The sequence below is a fragment of the Schistocerca cancellata genome, chromosome 1 (genome assembly GCF_023864275.1).
Source record: "Schistocerca cancellata isolate TAMUIC-IGC-003103 chromosome 1, iqSchCanc2.1, whole genome shotgun sequence".
NCBI lineage: Eukaryota > Metazoa > Arthropoda > Insecta > Orthoptera > Acrididae > Schistocerca > Schistocerca cancellata.
Genome location: NC_064626.1, coordinates 413,386,462 through 413,412,453, shown reverse-complemented (window position 1 = coordinate 413,412,453; position 25,992 = coordinate 413,386,462). Strand labels below are relative to the sequence as shown.

The 25,992-nt window shown below is 40.4% G+C and overlaps 1 protein-coding gene across 3 annotated transcripts in view; it reads left to right on the top strand.

Annotated features, from left to right (window-relative positions):
* The window catches only part of LOC126175810 (sphingomyelin phosphodiesterase 4), a 181,159-nt gene that overhangs the window by 29,015 nt on the left and 126,152 nt on the right, over window positions 1-25,992 (top strand). For all 3 annotated transcript variants that reach the window (XM_049922811.1, XM_049922803.1, XM_049922819.1), the window contains exon 5: window positions 19,771-19,966. In XM_049922811.1, coding sequence (XP_049778768.1) covers window positions 19,771-19,966 — 196 coding nt within the window. The remainder of the gene's footprint in view (window positions 1-19,770; window positions 19,967-25,992) is intronic.

The following is a 25,992-nucleotide window of genomic DNA, read 5'->3' as shown; positions in this document are numbered from 1 at the left end:
TGTGTACCTGCGTCAGGGTTGGGCTACATTGCAGCAGTGCTCTCAAATGGGACCTTTTTGATTGCTTCTTATATTTACTTTTTCATATTATGTTTCAAATTACCATTTACCTGTAAATAACAACAAAAACCACGAAGTAGTTAATGTTCTATTCCCACAAGATAACTCCACATGATGACGGACAAGACAGTAGAAAAAACATATTGTAGTGGGTACACTAGCCACAGACTGGCTCACAATAATAACCCAATAAAACACGTACAGAGGTAAATATGTAACTGTGTTAGAGCTGGCTGCACCTGTCTATCAACGCTGTTGGCTAGCTGGTAGAGTACACGGACGAGAGGCTATGTGCACGTCCACATGTGGTGGCTTCTGTTGCTTCAAACTTCTGACTGCACCTGCTGCTTCTATGGTGTGCCTTACAGCTGTGCGCCTCAGTCTCGGATGTGAATCTATGCATGTCACTACACCACTCTCCCCTTTGGGGGGGGGGGGGGGGTGGGGGGGACATATTGTTACTGATTCCTAGGACAAGCTGTGGTCGGCCCCATGTGGAGACGGCATCTATGTACATGGAGGCCTTAGCAGCTAGAGGTGCAAGAAACCCACAGTCGGTGGAGTCTGGGGACACGGGTGAAAGTGGCCAGCATGAGGAGAGCTGTGACACTTCCCTGTTGGAGCATGAGATGACAGAACTGGCGACAGGCAGTCTTAAGTTGGAGCCCATGACAATGTCCAGCATCAGTGCATAAGGGAGAGGTCACAGAGCTGCAGGCTAAGGCTGCTCTTGTGACATTGGACTGGTGAGGGATATGCACTTTGGTTGGAGCACCACCAAAGCTGTTGCTGGAGCTTGCATAGACATAGGCTCTTCATGTGGAGGTACTGCTGCAGGTGGAAGAGGAGGCTGGAACCCTTGCAGGTAGGTGACACCCAGCAACTGGTGGTGTGGCCAGGACAGGGAGATGGGTGCTCACCCAGATGTGGAGTTGATTTCAATGGTACTGGACCTCCCAGACCACTCTCTGTAGAGTATAGACACAGCGGCCATTTTGGCGTATGGTGACTGCAATATTCGGTGGGTCACCGACCAAAACTATGCACCTAGACTGCCGTCCCTGCCATAAAACCCAATACACCAGAACACGATGGTGGACAAGATCCAGGATGGAGGAAATGGAGCAGTGTCCTTGGCTGGAGCCTGTGGAGGATCTCTGCTGCGTTATGGGAACCAATAGGAAATGTGTGCAAGGCTGTCAGAGGAATTTAATACCCCTTTGGCAAGGGAGTCTTGCAGATATTTTTTCATCTTAGCCGTAAAAGTGTGAACCAAGGGCTCGGCCTACCTGTTAGATTCTTGGTGAAAGGGAGTGGAGTGAACATGGTGAATCCTGACCACACATAGAATTCATGAAATGCCTGAGATAGGAAGTGGCTTCATTATTAGAAACAGAGGTAAGCAGAATACCTTCCACAGAATAAATTGTGGAGAGAGCTTGAATAGCGACTTCAGTTGTGACAGGAACATCGAACCATGTATGGAAAATGCGTGAAAACATGTCAGTGACAATCAGCCGGAACAATTCAGAAACAGACCTGCAAAATCGACATGGATGTGTTCCCAGGGTTGGATTGCTGGAGGTCATGTAGAAAATGATGTTTTGGGGGCCTTGTTGACTAGCACACTGGGGACATACAGCAGCCAAGCTCTGAGACATCTGCATTCCAAAGGGGTAGGGATCAGTCCCACGCCATACTGCGAGGCATCTGGAGTCAAAACTGGCGGTTCGTTAGGATCGATGGTAGCTAGACACGGTGCTACACGGAGGCGTCCCTTCAGCATGGTGAAGACCCAGTTGCACACTGGAGACCAGAAAAAGGGAACACCTTTGCATTGAAGGAGTTACAGTAGGTGTACAATGGTGGACACCCTAGGAATGAACAGGTGTTAATGGGCAATTTTCCTATTGAGTAGCACCATGATTGCAGGGCATGCCAGAGATGTCGAAAATTTACTGTCCGAACTCGACCTCTGCCTCTTAAATACTGGGGTCACCGCACATTTCAGTGTGGCTCATGGTAGTTACTCAGCCATTGATTTATCAATTTGTAGCCAGGACTTCCCCATCTCTCCACTGCAGAGCACATGACGACCTGTGTGGTAGTGACACTTCCCCATCTTCCTGTCACTCCCCTGGCGTCATGCCCGCAGTTGCCTACCCAGATGGGCTTTAAACTAGGCAGACTGGGTAGCCTTCACCTCTGCTTTCACCATTGACTCTCCCCCATGTGGTGCCATCAATGTTGTGATTGAATAGGTCATTACAACTATATTTTGTGCTGCGGAAAATCCGACCCCCCCTGCAGGTCCAGGGGTTAGAATAGGCCCACGGTGTTCCTGCCTGTTGTAAGAGGAGACTAAAAGGAGTCTCCAACATTTCGACTTTTCTGTGATGGTCCACTCTCAGATTTGACCTCCACCTTTTCGAAATTTCTGTTTATAGTGTGTGCCAATTGGGGAATGACGCCTTACGTGGTGTTTTTTGTTTGTCCATTGTGCCCCCAGATCTTGCATGCTCTTTATTGTCGTGTAGCGGGCTTTGCACCCAACGTCTTACGGGTTACCTACTTCTCGTCTCCTGCTCCGACCCATCCTTCGCGCCTACGACAGTTCTGGACCATTTTGGCACCCAAAATCCAGCGTGGTAGTCAGTCCATCGTGATGGGGTTGTCATGTACCCTCTTGGTGGTAGCCCCCTGACAACACAGGGATCTCACTGCTGATGCCAGAGCTGAGACCTCCCCATGTATGCCAAGGACTAGATGCCCTTCCTTTCTGGGGCACCAGGACTCCTGGCAAAGGCCATCCCACCAGGTAGCCCTTGCTGAGGCTGGGTGGTGCCCTTGGGGAGAGCCCCTGGTTGGAGTGGGTGGCATCAGTGCTGATGATGCGCAATGAAATGGGTTAAATTGAATGAAGCTGGTGGTTGCTCGGCCCCAGCAGTCTCAAAGCAAGTAAGGAATGATTTTGATGCTGTGACCTACGATTCCTGATCGTTCCCCTCCCTGGCCACACCTTGGGAGGACTGTAGGGCGACCAGGTCTCGCGAGCCATATTCACCTCAGTACCTAGTTTGCAGCAGGACTGATGAAGCGACCTTTCAGGCAACGAAGTTCCAGTTTTTTGTCAACCATCTTGAAGGTAGGTTTGGGGAAGTGGTAGCGTTGTCCAAAATGTGCAGCAGATCAATTTTGATCCAAACGGTCTCACCAACCCAGTCACGGCCGTTGCTCGCTTGTGACAAGCTGTGTGACGTCCCTGTCCCGATTACGCCCCATAACAGCCTTAACACGGTCCAGGTTATTATTTTCCATCACAACCTCCTTTTGCAGTCGGATGAGGAGCTACACGCCAACTTAGAGCGACGGGGTGTCCACCTGGTCCGGTGCGTGCATCGGGGACCCAAAGACAACAGGGTTGCTACCGGTGCCCTCATCTTGGCTTTTTAGGGTGCCTTGTTACCTGAAAAAGTGATGGTTTACTCTTGTGACGTGAAACCATACGTACCTACTCCTATGCGGTGCTTCAAGTGCTGGATGTTCAGCCACATGTCATCTCGCTGTACCTCTAGTGCCACATGCAGGGGTTGCAGTCATCCTCTGCACCCGGGTGCTCCGTGTGTGCCTCCTTCCACTACTATCAACCGCGGGAAGCACCACTCGCCCTGCTCACCTTACTGCACTGTTCTCCATAAGGAGCAGCAAATAATGGAGATAAAAACCCTGGACAGTCTCACCTATCAAGATGCAAAGAGGAAATATGAACAACTTCATCCTGTTCAAATGACTACATCATATTCTGTGACTGTGACTTCATCGTCCCCATTGGCGACAGCTGTCCCTGTGTTTGTTAAACCTCCAGTAGGCTCCCAGAGCCGCCCCGACTCTTCCACCCATGTCCGTGATGGGGGACACTGCTTCTTACTGTGCTCCCAAGGTACTTCCTTTGAGAGACATACCCCCAAAATTGATAAGGATATCGGACCTGGCAAGAAACCTGGCAAGAACCCACTGGAGGTGGACAGCTACTGCCCCATTAGCCTCACCAACGTTCTGTGCAAGTTGCTCGAATGCATGGTTAGCCGGAAGTTGAGTTGGCTACTTGTTTCTCGGGGCCTTCTGGTTCCATCTCAGGGTGGGCTCCGTAAGGGCCGCTCTGCCACCAATAATCTGGTCTGCCTGGAGTCTGCCAACCGTACGGCATTTGCCTGCTGTCAGCATCTGGTTGCCATCTTTTTCAACATGCGGAAGGCATACAGCACAAAATAGCAGCATCACATTCTCACCGTGCTTAATGGGTGGGGTGTTAGGGGCCCGCTCCCGATTCTAATTCAAAATTTTCTGTCGCTTTGTTCCTTCCGCATGCAAGTTGGTCCCTCCTATAGTTCCTCCCAAGTCCAGGTAGAAGCCAAACACATGATACTTAGTGCAGGCAATAATGATCTTGCAGTCAATTTGGTCTGTACCAGGCATGTCTACAGCATCAAAGGGTTGAAGGATGCTGAAAAAGAAGTGCTACACATAGATGTTAGGAATTTATTATGTAAAAAGGTATTGTGTACAGTGAACATAGGAAAAAATGTGTGTTGGCATTTTCAGGAAGAAGGCTTCAGCTTAAAGCTTACTGTGTAATAGTATTTTTTGTTGTGCCTGTCTGCAACTCGGAGTGTCATCTTTAAGGTGTGTAGCAATCTATCCTTTGCATAATTGTTGATATTCCAAGCTGGATTTTCCAATGTTCACTTAAGTGTATTGTTTATTTTTTAGATTTCGAGTCATTCAATCGTATTAAAAATGTTGCTTTCCTTCTTTCTGAAAATGCCAACACACATTTTTTTCCTACGTTCACTGTCCACACTTATTGTTTTACACAAAATGTCTATACCTTTTTACATAATAAATTCCTCACTTCTATGTGTAGCATTTCTTTTTCAGCTCCCTTCAACCCTTTAGTGCTGTACACATGCCTGGTACAGACCAAATTGACTGCTAGATCATTATTGCCTGCACTAAGTATCATGTGTTTGGCTTGCCCCTGGGCGAGATTTACCAGACGGGCCTGTCTTGCCCTGTACTGAACATTTCTGGGGTATATTATGTGATGCCTTATTATCTCGCTCCAAGATAAGTCACCACTGAGAAGAATGTTATTTTATATTTAAAAATTAGTTTCTGACTCTGAAACATCTCTGCAAATTTATGGTTGCTATGGATCCATAGAGATGTAAATATGGGTTTTTCTTCAATAGTGTGATTCAGTTTTGGTAGCCCAGTCCAAAAGTTACTGTCACTTTCAGATTCTTTGGATTCGAAAGAACTACTAATTATATCTCTTGTTGAAACTTAATGCTCTAAGGTTATACCAGCTGATAAAGACAGCATAGGACTGTTGCTTTCAGAATTGTGGAGGAGTTATCACTTATGTCAACTTTGAATATACCCTGTACATCATAAGAATAAACCTGATGTAAACAGGATGGCTTGTATTCTTTCATGTCTGTTTGAATATCAATGGATTTTGTTTCACATGGAGCAGAGGCCAAGTTGTGTCCAGAGCAGGAAGTACGGCCATAAGGATACGTTTTATGCTGTGTTACATGCATGGAGACTGAGCGATATACGGGACAACAGCTTTACCAGTGCATTTAACTTGGACAGCACTGGCCAGACAGCTGTTCCAACAAACCTGGAGTGATGTGAGCAGTTGCAGTTCAGAAGTAAAAAGAGATGAGCAAAGAAACAATACAGCTTCAAATCCAATTTAATTTTTAAAGAGAGTGAATAATATTCGGCAAAACTCCAGCACTACCACATACTTCTTAGGTGACCAGACAGAAAGCATGAAATGCTCTCTTTCTCATCTAACATAGTATTCCAATTACAAACAAGAGTGACAAAAATTCCTAACTTAAACACGTGATAATTTTTGTGAGTGAGTAATGTGTGATGCAAAAGCATACTGCTGGGATTTCACCATATTGTTGAATACTGAAGCCACTGAATGTGTTAATTACAGTCAGTCTTTTGGTAAACTCTTGACTCCTTCCTTATCCAAATCCAAGAAATACATTTCAGTTCCACAACTGTCATCTGCTACATTGATAACAAGTTGATCAACAACAGAATCTAAAAAGCTAACCAGGCACCGCATTTTCTCCTCTTTTTTTTATGATGTTGCATTCTCTATCCCACCAACATTCGGCAGTGACATGAAAAAGCTGTGTGCATTAGTTCCAGTGCATCTGGCAGCTTACAGTCTCGTTATTCCTCGGGCCAAATCTCTTAACTTGGCTCCAGATCAGTTCTGTTGGGTTCACATTGCAATGGCACAGTGGCAAATGTAAAAATGCGGAATTTGTATGGCATAAAACAATGGGCATAGTCCAAATAGAGAGCATTTGGTTTCTCATTTTTGCCCTAAAAATTAAATTGTTATATTTTCTTAATTAAGCAACCTTTATTAACAATCTTTCATAAAATATTGAATATTAAGAATGTATATTTGAGATGAAAAAGGAATTTCGCATGCAATATGTAGTCAGAAATAAGACATGTGTTATTCATAAGAAATGATGATGAATTTTACAATTATGAGTTATAGTTATTTCAGATTGAAAGGAAATAAATATGACTAAGGCGAGACATGAACCAGCGATAGATGAACTACACTCGATTATCCATCTACTGCGCTACCAATTCCACTATATATCCAACGTATATTACTAACTCATCTCAACTCAACTCAACTGAATACAGTCCATCGTAAAACTCCAAAGCCTTTTTTTCTTTTAATTTATCAAAAACATTTAGAACACACTTTCTCGGCACTTTTTAACCGTGTTCCATATGCATGTTTCACTATGGAACAAGAATCAGCCTCAGCCATTTTCATACTGCGTATTAACAGCTCGACAATCGGAGCACAACAGTACAGAGACTGTGTCTGTACATGATTTTTGAAATAAAAGCTACGTAGCTAAAGCAAGATTAAGAAAAACTTCCATGGCTGTTAATACATTAGAATATCGTAAAGTTTCATTTAATGTAACTTAGTAATAATATATCTAAAAACAAAGATGATTTTACTTACCAAACGAAAGCGCTGGCACGTCGATAGACACACAAACAAAAACAAACATACACACAAAATTCTAGCTTTCGCAACCAACGGTTGCCTCGTCAGGAAAGAGGGAAGGAGAGGGAAAGACGAAAGGATTTGGGTTTTAAGGGAGAGGGTAAGGAGAGAGGGTAAGGGTAAGGGTAAGGGTAAGGGAGAGGGTAAGGAGTCATTCCAATCCCGGGAGCGGAAAGACTTACCTTAGGGAATGACTCCTTACCCTCTCCCTTAAAACCCAAATCCTTTCATCTTTCCCTCTCCTTCCCTCTTTCCTGATGAGGCAACCGTTGGTTGCGAAAGCTAGAATTTTGTGTGTGTGTTTGTGTTTGTTTGTGTATCTATCGACGTGCCAGCGCTTTCGTTTGGTAAGTCAAATCATCTTTGTTTTTAGATATATTTTTTCCCACGTGGAATGTTTCCTTCTATTATAATCATATTAGTAATAATATATCTAATACATAAGTAGGACCTACTTCAAAGAGCGTAACACCACCACTGCATGTGTGTTATGGCATCTGACCAACCATCGCGTTTGTGTTTGTTCACATAAGGTTTAATCTTACGATGAACAGAGTGTAGTTTGTCCTCACTGAGCTCTTTCTCAGTGTAGCTACAATGCCTTGTCATTTCCTTTGTGGAATGGATGGTGAAAAAACACTGACGCCAGTCCTCATGAACAGTGTATCATAAAGCAAAGTGGAATGCAGCAAAGCAAAATCACAACGAAGTATCCCAACAAATCTTAGCAACCAGAACTGTGAAAATCTACTGTGATATGGGGTGAAATTCTGATGTATGCTTAAACTTGTCAACAGCATTCAGAAGTCGAGGGGTGGCACATCTGCATCCCTCAACAGCAACCAGTGGTCATCGTGGAAGCCAGAGGTAATTTTTCAGTAACACTGAATGAAAACCGAGGGATCACATGTCCACTTTCCAAGAGCACCTGGAGAGCTGTGGAGCATGACCAGTTAGCTCGTCTAGGGCTGTCATAGGATTAATTATTCATTTTTCTTGAATTTTCCTTCTTTACATCTTTGTTCTTCATTTTCATTACCTTATTTTGTCACACTAACCCACATACCTTAAAAAAAAAAATCACCTTCTAAAATTGATGTTACAGACATCACCAAAGGTAACATGCCCTATAATACTTATTTAAGTTATGAGACAATATTGTGCCTTTTGATATACATGAGAAAATAATTGTGATATTTGAAGACTTTATTGATTAATTTATTTCCTCCCTTTTCCCCTGTGTATTAGATGCGGAGAAAGTTGCCCATCTAAGTTGTCATTTGCATTTCACTTATCACAGAGTTAACATAATACACACTGTGAAAAATAGTTTATGAACATGCGCACCCAAAGAATTTGTAGGAAAATATTACCTTTAATCAGTGGATGGCAAACATGTTTGAACATTTAGTCTGATCAAAAGTTACTATTAATTTTTCAACAACAAGATCTTTTCTCTCTGTAGCCTGATTTTCATTTTTAAATGCTAACTGCAAATTTGTATAATGGTAGATATGGGTTAAAAAAAGTTTGTATGGTACTGTTGGTTGATACAGATCACAGGGCATGGTCAGCCACTTGTTGGAAGGGACATTGTTCCTCCATACTTATTCACCCCTTTCCATGCAGATATATGAGAATTGTCATGTATGTCTTTGTAGACTGTAGGTGAGCGTAATGGGTGCATGTATAGTGTAGAATATGTTAGTGTTTGGATGATGATGATGATGATGATGATGATGAAGAGAGAAGAGCATGAAACCCAGAGCCAGCACATAGCCCACATCTCTTGGATAGCACCAAGGGAGCCACCAAGCTTAATGACTGCATCCAATGGATGGACCACAATCAAAAGTGTCACATGCCCTCACTTTATGAGAATTGCAGAGAGCTTTTGAATTTAATGCAGGACATTGACACAAAGAATCATAAGAAATTACACGCTACCAACTCTCCTCTGCTGGCCAAATACAGGCAGTGAAAATGTCAGCCACTGCTAGGATTCAAAATGACTTACCTGTCAGATGAGTGCCACCACACAGCCTTGCATTACCAATCTTGACTAAGGAGGTGGGTGTAGATATTGGTTCATATGGGGAAAAAAGGCATGGTTTGTATGGGAAGGAAGGTGACTGTGGTGTAATTAAAAAATCTATGAATGTTGTTTGGGCTCTGCAAGTAAGTTTTACGAATACTGTAAACTGCAATTAGTGATCCTGGCAGTGTTTCACAATTGCTAAATATATATGGAATTGGATAAACATAATCTCCTTCTCCTCTCCCCTCCCCTCTTTCTATCCATCTCCTCTTCCTCCCTCTATCTCTCTACATCTCTTCCCTCCATCTCTCTCTGTCCATCTCCTCTGTCACCCTCTCATTATCCATCTTGTGCCACCATTCTGTCCATCTTCTCTCTCTGATCTTTAGCCTTGTTTATTGTTATTGCCAATGACTCATTGATTGGGAATTGACATTGCTTAGAATAAATGGGTAAATGGTTGGGATCATTGGTGCATGGAGTGTGAGACTCCTCTTCTGTTGCTGGATCTGTGAGGATAACAGCTTCATTGACAGTATTTCACATAGTTTTAATCTGCAAACTTCAGATTTTTCAGATTCTGCAGTAGTTTTATAATCTTAAGCCAGTAAATCATATATACAACTTTCCTGTTTGCAGTGAAAACTGACTGTGAGGAAGAAAACAAAACAGCACATAGTTGTGTAAACAATTTTTGTTTAAAATTATATATATGTGAGGCACAATTTGTCTGACAGTTAAATGCCCCACTATTGTAGCGAAAACTGACTCCAAGAAAGAAAACAAAACCACACATTTTCACAGCACAGCATTTTCTTCTAAATACTTGTTAGAGTACCAAGTAAAAATTTCAAGTAAATAGCTCAAGAGCTCCTGGAGATACTTTCTAAGTTTCCCCTTTATATATTCATCACTATCTTCCTTTCAAGGATTAGGCTATTACCTACTCTCGAACAAAATCATTCCCATCTTTTTCGAGGTCTTTTGAGATCTCTTTCCCCATTTAGCTTTTAGTTCAGGATTTTCTGGGGAATACTGTGATCTGGTGCAAGGTGTTGTCTCCAATCTTCATGATATTTTTGAATTTTTTCATTTGTGTTGAAAATATTTTAGTCTGTTCTAATACATCCGTTTCTAATCATGTTTCTTTTTGTGTAGCCCTTCATTTCTTTTAGGAACCTCGTCACTGCTATAGGATCTCTCGCTTCCACCCTCCCCCCCTCTCGCCTCTTCTCCCTCCCCCCTCCTCCAGCTTTCTCTTCCATAGGATAATGCAGGAACCGTCATTATTTTATAGAATTTCATGATGCTCTCTTATTGTAGATTATGGCCCAGTGTTTTGCTAATGGTACCACAGACAGCTTGAAATTTGTGTATTTTATTTTCAATATCAGAGTCAAAATCAAAACTTACAGCACAGCATAAATAAAAGATGTGACACACTTGTTGTAAAACTGAATTATCGTAAACAGTTTTTGATCTGACTGGATGTTTTCCTCAGAATGTGATTATTTTTGTTTTTATTGCTACAAATTTTAAAGTTGTACTTCTTTCATGTTTTGTTCCGCTGATATACTGATCTTTGGAGGTCATTTTCATTCTTTTGAATAATAATGATGTCATCAGCAAACAAAAGTACATTCAGGTATTCGTCATTTGTTATTTTAACTCCTTTATTTACTTTACATTTCCATCTGCGAAGAAAGAAGTCAGTCTAAATATTAAAAAGGGTAGGTGATATTCCACACCTTTATCTAACACATTGGTTCATAATTAATTCTTGTAATCTATTCCCACCTGTGTTTATTACAATATGTGTAGTTTTGGAAAGATTTTTCACTACCTCTATAAGGTGAAAAGAATATTCCACAGACAGACATAATCTTCCATAGGCTATCATGTCTTACACAGTCAAAAGCCTTCTCAAGGTCGATAGAGGCCACATGGGTTTAAGAATTTAAGAAAATGAATAAGGAGTACGTGAATGTACTTTTGTTTGTTAATGAAATCATTGTTATTCGAAAGGATGAAGATGCTCTTATAAATATTCACCTTTGATATATTATATAGATATTTATATGCCATATATATTAAAATATATATGTATAGCTTATGTCTGCCTGAATGTTTATTAGAGCAGCATCTAAGTATTTGAAGCAAATCCGTCAAGAACTTTTGAAGGTGTTGCTAACAGTGTTTCCAAGTGTGCACGCGTGAACGCGCGCACACGCTCTCTCTCTCTCTCTCTCTCTCTCTCTCTCTCTCTCTCTCTCTCTCTCACACACACACACACACACACACACACACACACACACACACACACACTGTTTGTCCTAAGTGGCACCGGGCACTTTTTGTCTGGTATTTCAGGAAGTGTCTGCAATTTATTGCTCATCATGTCTTTCATCCAATAGCCAGTTTAGACAGAAAGTGTCAGTTTGTTTCCTTTACAAGCAAAATTATTTTTATAGTGGAATTTTACGTACCTATTCGATGGTGCATTCTCAGATTAGTGTAGTGTAATATTCATTTTATTGATATGTATTAACAGGGGTGGTAAAACATGATGAGTAACCTGTAATCAAGCATCAACAGCTCCATCTTGTCCCATGCTGTCTGCTACCACCAAGCAGAAGCACTGCTGAGTCGCTCCTGGAGTACAGGTTATTCATTGTGTTTTAATGTCCCTGTTAATATATATCAATAAGACAAATATACTGTAATTTCCATCCATACATTAACACTTTTGTGTTGATCATGTTAACAGTCGCACTAGCTTGGATGTTCCCACACTAGTCTGATGAATGGTGAATCATTTGTTTGTAACTGCAAAATTGTCAGAAAATAAGGCAAACTGCAAAAACAATCCTTTAGGTTGCTTGCAGTTGCTAAGACTTGCTGGTCAGCAGAGAAGCATTAATCACCTTCTTTGAGTCATGCAACACACACACACACACACACACACACACACACACACGATTCAAAATGGCTTCATTCAGTTACATTAAAGGAGTCACATTAGACAGCCATGTAATTATAGCCACATGACTGAAGTTGCCTCAGCCACAGCATAGGAGTTGCACTTTAAAGATGACTCTATCTCATGGTAGCTCACATACTTATCCTCTACAGTTATTTTGTGCACAGAATCAATGTTTTTATGAACAGCAACTGACTATTTAAGAATTTTTAACATCGTGCAGCCCCGTCAGCGACTGCGATAATTAAACATATAACACGTCAGCCTCAGTTGCAAATAGAAACCAAAATAATTTGGCCTTCTTCAGAAGCTATTGACACTAAACTGTTGCATCCCAAAGTTTGGCCACGTCAAGTATAAAACTATAGCACCGTAGTACCCAGTCATAAATCTACGTTATTTAGCTGAAGAGAAACAACAGGCCCCACTGTGCGGACGAGATCGGTAGGCTGCGAGAGCTGCACTCACCTTTCCTCTTTCAGCAGACACAACGGAGAACGAATTACAAACCCTAGAAGTTATCACCTATAATAATGGATATAAACCAGAAATTGTGAGACAGCTCTTTAACAAGAAAACGGGTAAAAAAAAACTGCGACCTGATCTACACTAGATGTCGCACCAGAGGATAACTGCACTAGCTTCATTTCTATTCCCTTCATAGGCAAAGCATCTTATAAAATAGGGCGACTCTTAAAGAGCAACGTCTTTAAGATTGCTTATTCTATGAATAACAGCCTCAAAAAGAACTTAGTCCACTCATTAAAGAATACTAATGACAAATTATCTCATTCTGGGGTGTGCAAAATCACCTGTAGTGATTGCCTGAGTTATTACATCGGCCAGACAGGGAGAACCATCTCAGGTAGATATAAAGAACCTTTGCCCATGAAAAGTAGTGATGCCATGCGTGGCTTGACTTTTGCCGAGCACCTTGTTCAATTGGCCCATGCTCCCAATCCTAAATAACACAGAGCTATTAAATTGCGAGGCTAAAGGCACTAGGCTTGACATCCTTGAGGAGTTGCAAATCTTTAAACACCTGTTGCGTGATAAAGAAAACCTACTTAATGACCAGCTACAGTTGAGAAATAAGAACTGTTTTGAAGGTTTTCAACCTTTGCTTCACTGGCCCTGATGTTACGTTGCCTTTGCAGCCGCTGATGCCTGACTTCACTTTCTGTAGTCAAATCTAATGCATTCAAAATTGAGGAATAATTTTGCCAAGTAATACATCTTACATCTTACGTCATTAACAGTTTTAATGCTTATATTAATCCAATTCCTAACATAAAGGTAGCTACTGTTAAGCATGCGTTCATGCACATGACCATCAGTGGTACTCTGTACATAGCTGCTCGCTGCGATTAGTTCCGGCGCAGCTCTCGCGGCCTACCGACCTCGTCCGCACAGTGAAGCCTGTTGTTTCTCTTCAGCTAAGTAATGTAGGCTTATGACTGGCTACTATGGTGCTATAGTTTTATACTTGATATGGCCAAATTTTGACATGCAGTAGTTTAGTGTCAGTAGCTTCTGAAGAAGACCAAATTATTTTGGCTGAAACCTAGGTAAAGATTGGTTTCTATTTGCAACTGAGGCTGATGTGTTATATGTTCAACTGACTATAGTTGATCTGCTTGCAATTCATGACTTACAAAAGCACGAGCAAAACAAAATTATGCAAACTAATTTTAAAGTGTCTTTTCTAAATGCAACTGATTGCAAGAAACTGAATAGAGTAAATTGAGGCATTGATGTTGAGTTAGGCCTATACACAAATCATTGAAACTAATCTAATGAAAACCTTTGTATTAAATTTATTTTTTCTTTAATCGCACACTGTAAAGAAACTACTCAGCTAATATTTGAGATGGCAGTATTTTAACAACAAATGGTAAATGTCGCTTGTAGTAGTCACTTGTAAAACTGCGAAAGCAGGCTCTTGTAGCTTTCCCACCTTTACAGTGGAATGTTAACAGGCTCAGGCTTCATACAGAATTCAAACTTGTAACGTTAAATACTTTCGTTTCTCTATTTACAAGAAACAAAAGTTTTAACTTATCTTACATTTGTATCCCAAGGGATACAACCTGCACAGGAATGACTAAATGAGTGGACAGAAGGCTATATGTCTGATAGCCAGTTTTGTAGTTGGTGCATACCCTTTCTCACCGAGACACCCGCTAAACCCACTGGGCAGATCAGGTAATAGGATTATGAAAAGGGCCAATGGTTGAGGTCGGTTTCTGCTTATAATTGTCATTTATTGTAATTTAGCAACTCCTTCATGGCTGAAAGCCTCCAACAAGAAATCTTAACTAGATAAAAATCCAATTAAGATAGCAATAAAACAATTCGAAAAACAACATACGCAAAGTGCAATACAAATTGGCTGAGGGCCACAATTAATTTCCAAAATTTTAGAATATATTACCATAGACCTTTAAAGGCAGCAGGCTAACAAATCTTTAAAAAAATCAAAATTCAATTAAGATAGCAATAAAATAATTTAAAACCCAAAAGGCAACATATGCAGTGTGCAACATAAATGGCTGAGGGCCACAATCAAATTTCAAAATATATTACCATAATCTTTAAAGGCAGAAGGGCGCAGTGTTTAAGCTTGAAAGATAAATTTAAAAATTAATTTTGCAAAATTTTAAGAAACAATAATAACCATAAGCCTAAAATTTAAAATAGCTGACAACAGATAATTAAACACCGGTGGCACTCGGAAGGCCTCCAGGGAGGTCAATCACTTAGGTGAAACAGGTGGTGAGCCCAACTATACTTGATCCTTTGGAACCCAACCAGGGGGCAGCCACGGACCGACCGACCGACACAACAACTTACTTCCCGTCAATCAGTACATCAGAACTCCAACCGGCAATGTAACAAACATGATAATCCACAATGGAGTACGTATTAGCTGTCAAAATTACACACCATGTTGGACAACGACAACAGGTGAGGAATGGACGCTGCCCGAAATTACGTTAGTGGCCAGGGCAGGTAACTGGAACACTAACGGCCATTAGGCAGAAAATTCCGCTGATACACTTGAATTTGAAACACTTGAATTTGAAACACTTTAATAATTAATTCGCTTAAAAGAACACTGCCTGAATTTACGTCAGTGCCCAGGGCAAGTAACCAGAACACTTATGGCCACAAGACAGAAAATTCCACTGGTGCACTCAAATCGTAGTCGACCAAAATAGTTAATTGCACCGCATGGTGGCTAAATCTCAGCAGTAGAACCACTCGGTGTTGCACACCAGAAAACCTCCCCAACAGCAAACCACCGAAGCGAACCACCACAACATGAATAGACGTGGCTTGGGTGGTTGAAACCACTACTCAACTTAGATGTCCTGAATCGGTGAACCACAAAGCTCGTAGCGTTCAGACAGCTCCACACACACTCCGACACTTCGCAGGGACTGCCAGCGGCCCCAGCCGACTGCTCCACGTGGAAACTTCCCTCGTCCACAACAACGGACCGACTCGCCTCGGAATGCTGACAACATCTAAAATAGTTGTCAGTGGAACTAACACCAACTACACATACAACCTGACAAATACTTGCACGAAGACCTGAATGATATGCAACAGTAATTCAGCATGCACGAAGACAAAGCTGGAGTCGATGCGCGCACGCACGCACAGACGGAGCTGACTCATGAATGATCGGCGAGCCAAAACGCATCGTCCAGTAGGACGACCGACCGACGATCCACCAAGACTGCGTCCCGGCTCAAGATCTGTGGCAGCAATGGTCAAGCAGGTCCCGACTGTGCTCCAGACGTGTTCCAACTGACTGGCAGTACCGAACTCGCAACCCGAACTGCGACTAACTCACTTACAACAGACGAGTGGGAAGTAATGGCAGTCGAGCAAAGATACTACAAGAGGGGATATATCAATACGTGCTGCTAGTGCCGCTCATGATCGAGCAAAGCAGCAACTCATTGACAGTAGTAATTTAAATTAACGTGGTGAGATGGAAGTACGTTAAAAATAGGGTGTAAAATACATCATGGCAGGCACATGAGCCACACATGGCTCACTCACTCGTTTTCTACCTCTGTCATTACAACAATGCACGTGCAATAGTATGTTTCCTCTATTTGACCCCTCATAAAAAATGGGTGCAGATGATCTCTACAACCTCATTATACTGCTCTCACAACATTATTTGAAAATGTGGATTTAGATACATACCATTAATGACAGATCTATGCTATTACCAGCCCCAGAGCAATTGAGAGAGTCTTGTTAACAAGACTCCAGCATCTACTGAATATGTAACATAGCATTCACTTTGGTACTGTTACTGGATTAGACTCTATTGACAGCTGCCATTTTGCTCTTGCACACATTGCTCAATGGGAAGTAGTTGGCGATTTGCACTCTTGTGACCACTTCATAATCTGGATATATCTGTTAGGTAGGGCAGCGCTTAAAACAAAGTTGCACAAAAGGATACTCATAAAAACAAACTGGAAGCCTTATTAGCTGTCTAACTGTCTTTGTAGGAATGTGGCCCAGGATTTGTTGAAACACTTCACCAGCGTGATCCACCATGTCATTAATGCATGTGTCCATAATCTGCAACAGATTTTTCAAAAATTGGGTTTCCTGTGAATGGATGGAAATGATTTTTGGGTATCTATAAAATTTGAGTTTATAGGTGCAGACATCTTCAAATACTATCACATGTGTAGCTTTAGACTGAGGACAGTCTACAATTCTGTATTCTTTGACTGGTTCCTCTCTCGGAATCTTCAGCAGCGTGCTAGAGTCTGTTGCGTTAAACTTGTAAATAAATTACTGTTTTAAGTGTGTATTACAAATGCTCAGAAATCCGGTATGTAAATAGTGGCACTATTATTTTTAAGTGCTGCAAATTTTTTAATGGTTGTAAATGACTTATCATGCAAAGAAACCATGCAGTAAACATTATTGTGATTTTGTTGCACCTTTTTTTCAGCATAAGCTCCCCCCCTCCCTCCCTCCCTCCCTCCCTCCCTCCCTCCCTCCCAGGTCAGTATATTTTGTAACAATCTTTATCTACCTCCATCCCTTTAATTCTTTCATGGCTGATTTTTTTTTTTTTTTTTTTAGACCCTCTGCTAAATGTTTGGGTTTTGATCTATGAAAATTTCTCATGAAAGACATATGTTCAAGAGTTTGCCCAGTAATTTTTGTTTTTGAAAAACTGTAAGAGAGAAAAATGTACCCCTCTAGGCATCAAAGTTGGCTATTACATGGAAGAGGTATTCTGAAATATATTCCATTATATGATTGAAAATAAATATTTGTCTCATCAGTAATGAACTTACAATATTAATAATATTTTATTGCCAGACTTTCATTCTTTGTTAATACTTTTTTCTTAGAATATTGCAAAGTACCCATTTCTCTCCCAAAGTGCTTTTACGTTGACTGCCTCAATATATGAATGCGTGGTGCCTGTTCCTTCGGACATGTTTAAAAGATCAGATACCACGCATTCGTATTATTGATACACCTAGCTGGGCAATGGATCCACCTTCTTCAGTACAGATGCACAGATACGTCTGACCTGTGGGAATCTCTGAGTACCGAACTTGGAGGAAATGAACAGTGACTGCAGTTAGGTGGCGTTTTACAGGAGTGTGGAATGGCCATGCGATCGCTATAATGCGTCTCGGATGACGCTGTGGCTAACACACCTGCATAGTAAGCAGGACACCCCAGGTTCGAATTCCAGTCAGGTACACATTTTCACTCATCACTGCTGATTCTACATAACATCCCAATACAGCTGACAGCAGTGATCCCCTCCCCTCCCTTTCCTTTCCTCCCTCCATTCAATTTATATATAATGCCTCAATATAGCCACTGGTTATCACCCAACTATCGATTATAAGCAATGGTGGGCCTAGTTTATACTTGAATGGGTGACCGCCTGGAAAAACTGGTGCCATGGCCTCTGGGACACAGAAGTAGCCAAAGTGACATTAATTTGAAAGACTTCTACCAAGACATGGCACCATATGACTGTTACGTGACATTATGCTTCCAATCACTTTAAATCATGCTGTTGAGATTAGATCTACTGTTTAGGTTCTTCATATTAAATGCTCATACGTGTGTATCGGGGACTTTCAGCCTTATTGGATATCCCATTTGGCATATATACGCCTAACAGCTCATCTTCTGTCTCCTGGTTGGCTGCCTCCTTGTCAAACTCACATATAATCCCTAATGAAAGGGAACATTCTTATCTTTCTAGCAATTTGTTTACCTTGGAAAAACTTTGTTTTACACATCAACCGCTGAACCAACAGAACTAAAAAAAGGCACCATAATACTTACTGCAGAAATATTTTAAGAATGCATGACACTGTCGTCATAGCACCATTTGGTGGAAAGGGGGGAGATTTATGCAAGAGAAAAATAATCGATAATACAGTAAAAAAAATGTGGGCTAAGCATTAACAACAAACATCCAATCGAACTAAGTATGTCCATCTCTAATCTTTACAGGAGTAATTTTAAAAAGTTGCAAGAAAGCATATTACTTTGATATGTCAGTTCAAGCAGTGGTTGTCGCACTGATCATTGTGCAAGGTGCATTTACATATGAGAATGTGTGTTATTGTTAGACAGTTTAGTAACGACTGTATTCAGGGTGAGGGATGTATAGCAATTGCAATGTCTCACTCACAGTTGATTAAATGCACCAAAAAAATTATGTTCAGCAGAGTGTGAAAAATGCAAAACACACCTAGAATAAGGAACTGCACAATGAGACAGCAATTTGTTAGTGAGACACTGGCTTCTTAAAGTTCAAAAAGTAGAAATGACTTTTTTATGATCCATTGGCTGCTTTCTAGAATGCAGTATTCCCCTTTCCATGTTCAGCCATCCCATTCTGAAATGCTATCTGAAGAAGTATGCTTTGTCTGTTTCCACTGAGAATACTTCAAGAAAGTTAAGCCACTATATGGAGAAAGTCACAAATCAGATGAGTAGTAGTCAACAATCCAGTATATTTTGTTCTAGATGAAACCACTGGCAGGCAAACCAGACTTGTATTGAAGATTTTACTGGAGAGCAAGTGGTATCCAAGGTTTTGTTTACCAGCTTTCTTGGGAAAACTGACAATGCTGCTTTGATGCCAAGTTTCAACAGTGCATGTTTTGTGTTATTGACTGATGAAATAAAATATGATTATAGCTAGTGGGTAGTGTTAACAAGTCAACTTCTTACATGTTACCTTTATTTTCTAATTTTAAGTTTGTTTTCTTTGACTCTAAATACACGACCTGCATTATGCATATCAGCAAAACTTATAAAAAGTTGTTAGTCATGAATAAAATTCTTATATAAAGTTATTTGTGATGAATAAAGTTTAAAAGAAAGTTTGTAGTTACTGTAGTAAATTATACAATCTAAAAGCAGTCTAGCTGAAAGCACCTTGAACTTAATGAAACCTGTCAGCACAGTGTGGAAACTCTTAAGACTTTCTAATATGAATAGTTGCAAACTGATTTTCTCTTGCAGACCAGCCGATGTTCCAACCATATTTCGTCAGTCTGTGCTGAATCAGACAAACACACCGACATCATTACATACATCAAGCGTCATTCAGCAAAATGACCCTGTTGATATATGGAGAAGTGAGACAGTAGTCCAAATCTTTGTTGATATTTGGCTTTCTGTTGGACAGACAGACTCACTTCAAATGAGTCCCATTAGGGTAAGAAAAACATTTAGATTGAGATATGCATGTTTTCTGATACAATATTAATTTTTGTTAAAATACTCAGGCCAGCAATTTTTTTTTTTTTTTAAAAAGAACTTTTTTGCTGTGATAGCTGATCTTTGTAGATCTAGCCTTAGTTTTTTTTGTATCACCAATAGTTTTCAAGCAATATGCTTTTTATTATATAATATAAAAATCCTCTGCTGTATGGTAAATGGCGAAATTAATGAAATGCTTTGTTATAACATAAGCATGGTTTGTGTTTACGGTAAGCTACTTAAAACAACGATATGTGTTAATAGAGGTTTCACTTGTCAGCTGGAATCGGTTTGTATTTTCTTTCTCTTTTTTCTTTGAAGCTTCTTGTGTAGCTTTTTCTACAATGAGTCGCTTGCTGAACTTCTCGGTGAAGTGACCAACAGTAGGCCCCATCATGTTGGTGTTCCAGCGGCCTTGGTGGCGTTTTTCCATCACTTTAATGTCCTGGTGAAAACTCTCTCCTTGCTCCTCACTATCACTGTTCAGAAAATGAACTTTCAGTCTCATTAAACATCCTAAAGTTTTAAACTTCTTTAATATTGTACTATAATAGAAACATATTCTGTTTTTTTTTTAATGTCCTAAGAACTTTGTAACAACTTGCTTGAATGATACCCATGCTTCTTTCTGTACCAGTGTTGATCCCTAGCCCTATTGTCCCATTAACACAAGAAACACGGAAATTTGGTAAACCCACCTTGCTGACCAAGGAGCATACATGTTACTTTTAGATCGCCACATATCATCCAACCATGAGCTGAATAGCCTATTTTATGTAGCACTATTTCTAGGTTTTCATAGCTTTCTTTCATATGTACAGAATGACCAACAGGTATATATGCATACATGTTACCATTGTGTAATAAAACAGCCTTTAAACTAGTTTTGGGTGAATCAATAGCCTCCAGCCTTCCTCTTTGTATTCAACACCAAAATCATTCATCAAACAAGGAATGTCTGAGCAGTACACTAAATCACCTTCTTCTTAAAAACCTTGGAAAATTGCTGCTCTCTTTCTATACATTTATCTGCTGGTCCAACTGCCAATAAGTTCTTTTCTTTTGATCTAGAGCCAAACAATTCAGCTTTCTCTTTCATTACGCCCAGATCCCTAACCAAATCGTTAAGCTCGGTCTGAGTAAACAATTTGGGCTCTAGACTTTCTGTATTACAGTGGAATTCATCATCTGGTTCATCTAAATCAGATTGTACATCAGAAAATACTTCTGTTGGAATAGAATTTAAATCATCTGGTGGTTCAGAAACTGGCAAATCTACACCATGCTCTACTGGTTGGATGGCGGATGGAAGGTTAGGGTAGCTTATTACCTTCTTGTTTTTCGAATTATTACCATTAATATCAACACTGCAAAACTAGAAATCATCTGATTGATTTCTTGGCTCCCTCCATATCATAGGAACAAATCTAAAGGCTTTTTTCTCCTTTTTGGACCATTTTCTCAGATATTCAACATACACATAACATACCTTATGTGGCACCCAAGATTTATCTAGATCACCAAATTTAGATCCAAAGTATGATAGATAAACCTTTTTCACAAAGTCTGTAATGTTTCTTTGTTGTTTTTTAATCACAAATTCACCACAAATATAACAAAAACTGTCAGTAGAGTTTTTACAACCATGATTAGACATTGTACTGAGCACATGTACAGGAAACGGAAAAGTGAGGTTAGGTTGACAGTAAACAAAACACCATTTGTTAACACTAAAATAGAATTAACCTTTCTTTGCCAGCAAATGTTTTTCAGCAGTGCTACAAATGTCATGTGCATTCATTACACCTACTTTTTAAATTATTTTAGCTGTATAAAAGCTGCTAAATTCTTTTAAAAAATTGCTTAATTTAATAAATTTAACTGTAAAACGTGAAGAAATGGTGGTTGATACAGTTTTTTAAGTATCATATTTGGATTTCCCACCCTAAAAAACATAACAATAAGGTATTTTCAGCAAAAAAGTTTTTCCACCGTTGGCCTGTGTTAATGTATAACAAACCCAATACAGAATGCATGAACAAAAACATAACATTCTTCGGCAACAGTGATGACATTTCTCTTAGAAGAGAGATGAAATATATTATCTTTGGATATCAGTTTCTGAATTTGGGAAAATCAGTCACAGGACTTTCGATATCTAGTCTCTCAAACATTTGTACACTATTGTAAGGGCTGAGGTAATTTGGAACATTACACAACGGGGACACTGGGATTGGTTGTCTTTGTATGGTTTGGGCAGTGGTAGAAGTTTTGCCCTAGCAGATCGCCCATTCAGACCCTATGAAAACTGTAGTCTCTACTAAATCACCAAGTGTCTCAGATCCAAATCTCTCTGTGCTCTGGAACAACTTTTCTTCTAAAAGGACTACCATATTTTACAGACTTTAAGATGCACTTTTTTCTTCAAAAAATTGCCCACCTGGAATTAATTAACAACAACATCCAGTGATTGATTTAAAATTCCAGCCAATCTTAAAAGCGGCCATATAGTTGATGCTACAGGAAGCCTTTCTCTATCTGGCAGCACTGGATTCAACTTGCAGCAGTAGTGCACCAAGGCAATGAACATGAGTTGTGGGGATTCACAAGCTTGCTAACACTGTCTCCCTCCTGCTCCGCCATCACAAACTTGAACACTGCGTAGCCCGTGATATGTCATTGCTGTCTACGGTGCCAGGGAACATGAATTGAAAGTAATTTTTATTATCAGTAACAGTGGATGCTTTTGTTAGTAGGTAGTTTTGTAATGGAAAAAAGTAAAAGGTTTTTATATGATGTGGGCTATAAATTGAAAGTAATAGCATAAGCGGAAAAACATGAAAACAGAGCAGCTGAGCAGCATTTGGGCCCCCACCAACAGATAAATCCTTCACAGTTGGCAGGCTAGTAAGGAAGAACAGAAAAAATGAGGGAGACTAAATGTGCAAATAGAGGACTGAATGCAAAATGGCCAAATCCAGAAGGCAAAATGGCCAATTCAAGGACACCGTCAAAATGGCATTGGAATTAATACAAAAATGATTCAAATACACAATTGTAAGCTAGCGCTACAGTGGAACTGAACAAACTTTAAGGGCGGAGTTGGCCTGCGCTACATGTTTGTGAAGCATCATGGACTTTGCAAGCGAACTGAAACTAAAATATTGCAGAAAATGCCACAAGAGTATGAAGAGAAAATATTACTTTTCCATCACTTTGTTATTCAACATTGAAAGCAAGCCAGTGTGTAACCAAGCCAAATAGCGAATGTGGATGAAACTCCTTTGACATTTGATGCGCCGAGATAACAGAGCTGTTGCCATGAAAGTGCTAAAACTGTAACTATAAAAAAGTTGGACATGGAAAAATGCTCTATATTGTTGTCCTTTCATGTTGTGATGATGGTACTAATCTTAATCCAATGGTCCTTTTCAAGTGCTAAACAATGCCAAAGCCTTCTGAAATACTGTCAGGTGGTGGTGTTCGCCTACATGAAAAGGGTTGGGTGGACAAGGCTGGTATGAAATTATGGATTAATAGAGCATGAGAGAGAAGGATAGGCAGTGTATTGAAGACGAGTTTTCTTCTTGTGCTATATCAGTTTAATACTCATTTGAAAAATTCTGTGAAAGAGGAATACAGAGCTTGCTGTTATTCCATGCAGACTTACGTCGTAATTGCAGCCTCTTTGTGTCTCGATAAATAGAACATTTAAAGTATATATGAGAGAGGAATGGAACAAATGGATGATAGATCAAACCCAACATAAACTCATGTAGAAGGAAGCCTTAACATGACCTACACTCAAACAAGTGTGTCAGTGGATAAAACAGTCATGGTCTAGAGTACGAGAAGATGTTATTGTTAAATCTTTCAAGAAGTGCAGCAAAAATAACGCTCTCGATCAGTGAACACCATCTTAGATATGAAGAGGAATAATAATAATAAGGAAGTTCAGGTGGCGATTTTACAGGGATTTTAAAGGTCTGTTCGATTATATAAACTAAGATTTTTTTTAAGTCTGGCTTTGCAACCTAGTGACAAAAACTGTAAAAAAATTTTTTTTATATATAATGTTTAAAAATTAAAGTGCGTCTTATAGTCTACAGAATACGGTAATCGTCAGTCCCCACCCAATAAAAGATATCTTCTAATTCATGGATCAGTTGAAAGCTACTACTTAGCCATCCATTTCAATCTGTAAATGACAGATGGAACATAAGATCTTGCCAGGAAAAAATCTGACCCCAAATGGTAAAAGATCATCCTTGTCTTCCCAAAACCCATCATCTGCAGACATTCTAAGAGTTTGTCACATTCAGCAGCACAACCCAGTCTTTCCTGAAAATATTTTTGAAACATCAAACCTAGTTAAAGTTGAGACCTGTGCCCTGCCTGATCTGACAGCACACAGCTCCATAATATTTATAATTGATGGAAGTTCCACTGCTATGATTCTCGCACTTACTGAAGCAGATCTCCACCACAGTAGATCCCTACCCATTGTTTCCACAATGCAACACAATTGTCAAAACACAATTTAGAACAACAGAAACAAACAAGGGAGATATAGATATAACAATAATTTTTCAAATGCCTGATATTATGATAAAGCACAGACAGGCTTATTTTCAACAAAATGTAATTATGCACTGAAATATGAAAATGAAGCTAAATATTGAAACTTTGAGAATCCTTTTACAAACATATTTGAAACACACACAAAATAGTGTTTTTAAGATTGTTATAGCTAAAAATACCTGTTTCGCTAGTTGATTGCCATGTGGCAGACCCAGATTTGATTCCAGTACCGCCAGCGATTTTTCCTTCATGTGAGGAGTATTAAAGCATGCACTCAGCATTGTGAGGGCAACGGAGGAGCTGCTTCATTGTTTCATAGTGGTTCCAAGTTCAAGAAACCTGGCAATGACTGGAGGGCTGTGTGCTGACCACATGTCCCTTCGCACTGCATCTGACGACAACACTGGCAGAGGGTGTCATGGTGATCAGTTGGGCTCAATTAGTATGCCTAGGGCCAGATTGTGGAATTGTACCATTTTGCATTATACAAGGAAATGGAACTGAAATAATTTCTTTGATGAAAAGTATTAACAAAAAAACATTTTGGTTGTTAATAGTTTTTTTCTGTTTTATGAATCAGTCAGTCAGCAGCTGCTGGCGAAGACATAGCATCAGTAGGGAAGTAACTGATTTTGTGACATTTTACAATTTCCTAACCAGGAGTGAATTATTTAGTCTCCCCTGTGAGCTTTTGTAGTTCAGTTTTTGAATCTCTGCATATTGATCCAATTTATTAGGCACAGTCCTTTCATTTTTTGTCAGTGCCTACAGAATTCTGCAGCGTGTATTGATAGTCCTTTATTTGTCTGTGTAGTTTTCCATGGTCTTTGGTAGGGATAGGGGCTGTAATTGCTGTGTGCGTATGGTAGCCAAGTTGGTGACACTTTCCTCTCAGCTTCAGGCTGTGCTGGCTTCGGTTATGTAGCTTTAGGCTGTAATGGATGGGAATCACTGTTGTGAGCTGGTCATGGGGATCCAATGGATGTACAGCACCACCCATGAGTCCACAGATTGGTCCACCGGTGCCCCGCCCAGTTACTGCTTGCATTGAAGATGATCCCTCACCTGTGGTTGAATGAGAGGTCACCTCAGAGCATGACAAATGGCGAAAGACTTCCCAGGCACCCAAATGTGTAAGGCCTCCCCGGTTAGTCTGACGGTGCTGTCTATGGTTGACACTGTTCCCATCCAGATGCAGTCACTTGTCCTGTTTCAGAGGAAACCTCTCAGCCTGCAAGATCCAGGCAATTGCAGAGGATGGGTTTATTGGTAGCTGGGAGCACCAGTGTTAGGTGCATTATGGCCCTCTTTTGGGTTATGGCTGCTAAGGAGGAGAAGAATGCCAGTGTCCACTTTGTGTGCTGCCAGAGTCATTACGGACGTGGAACGAATTCTTCTGGA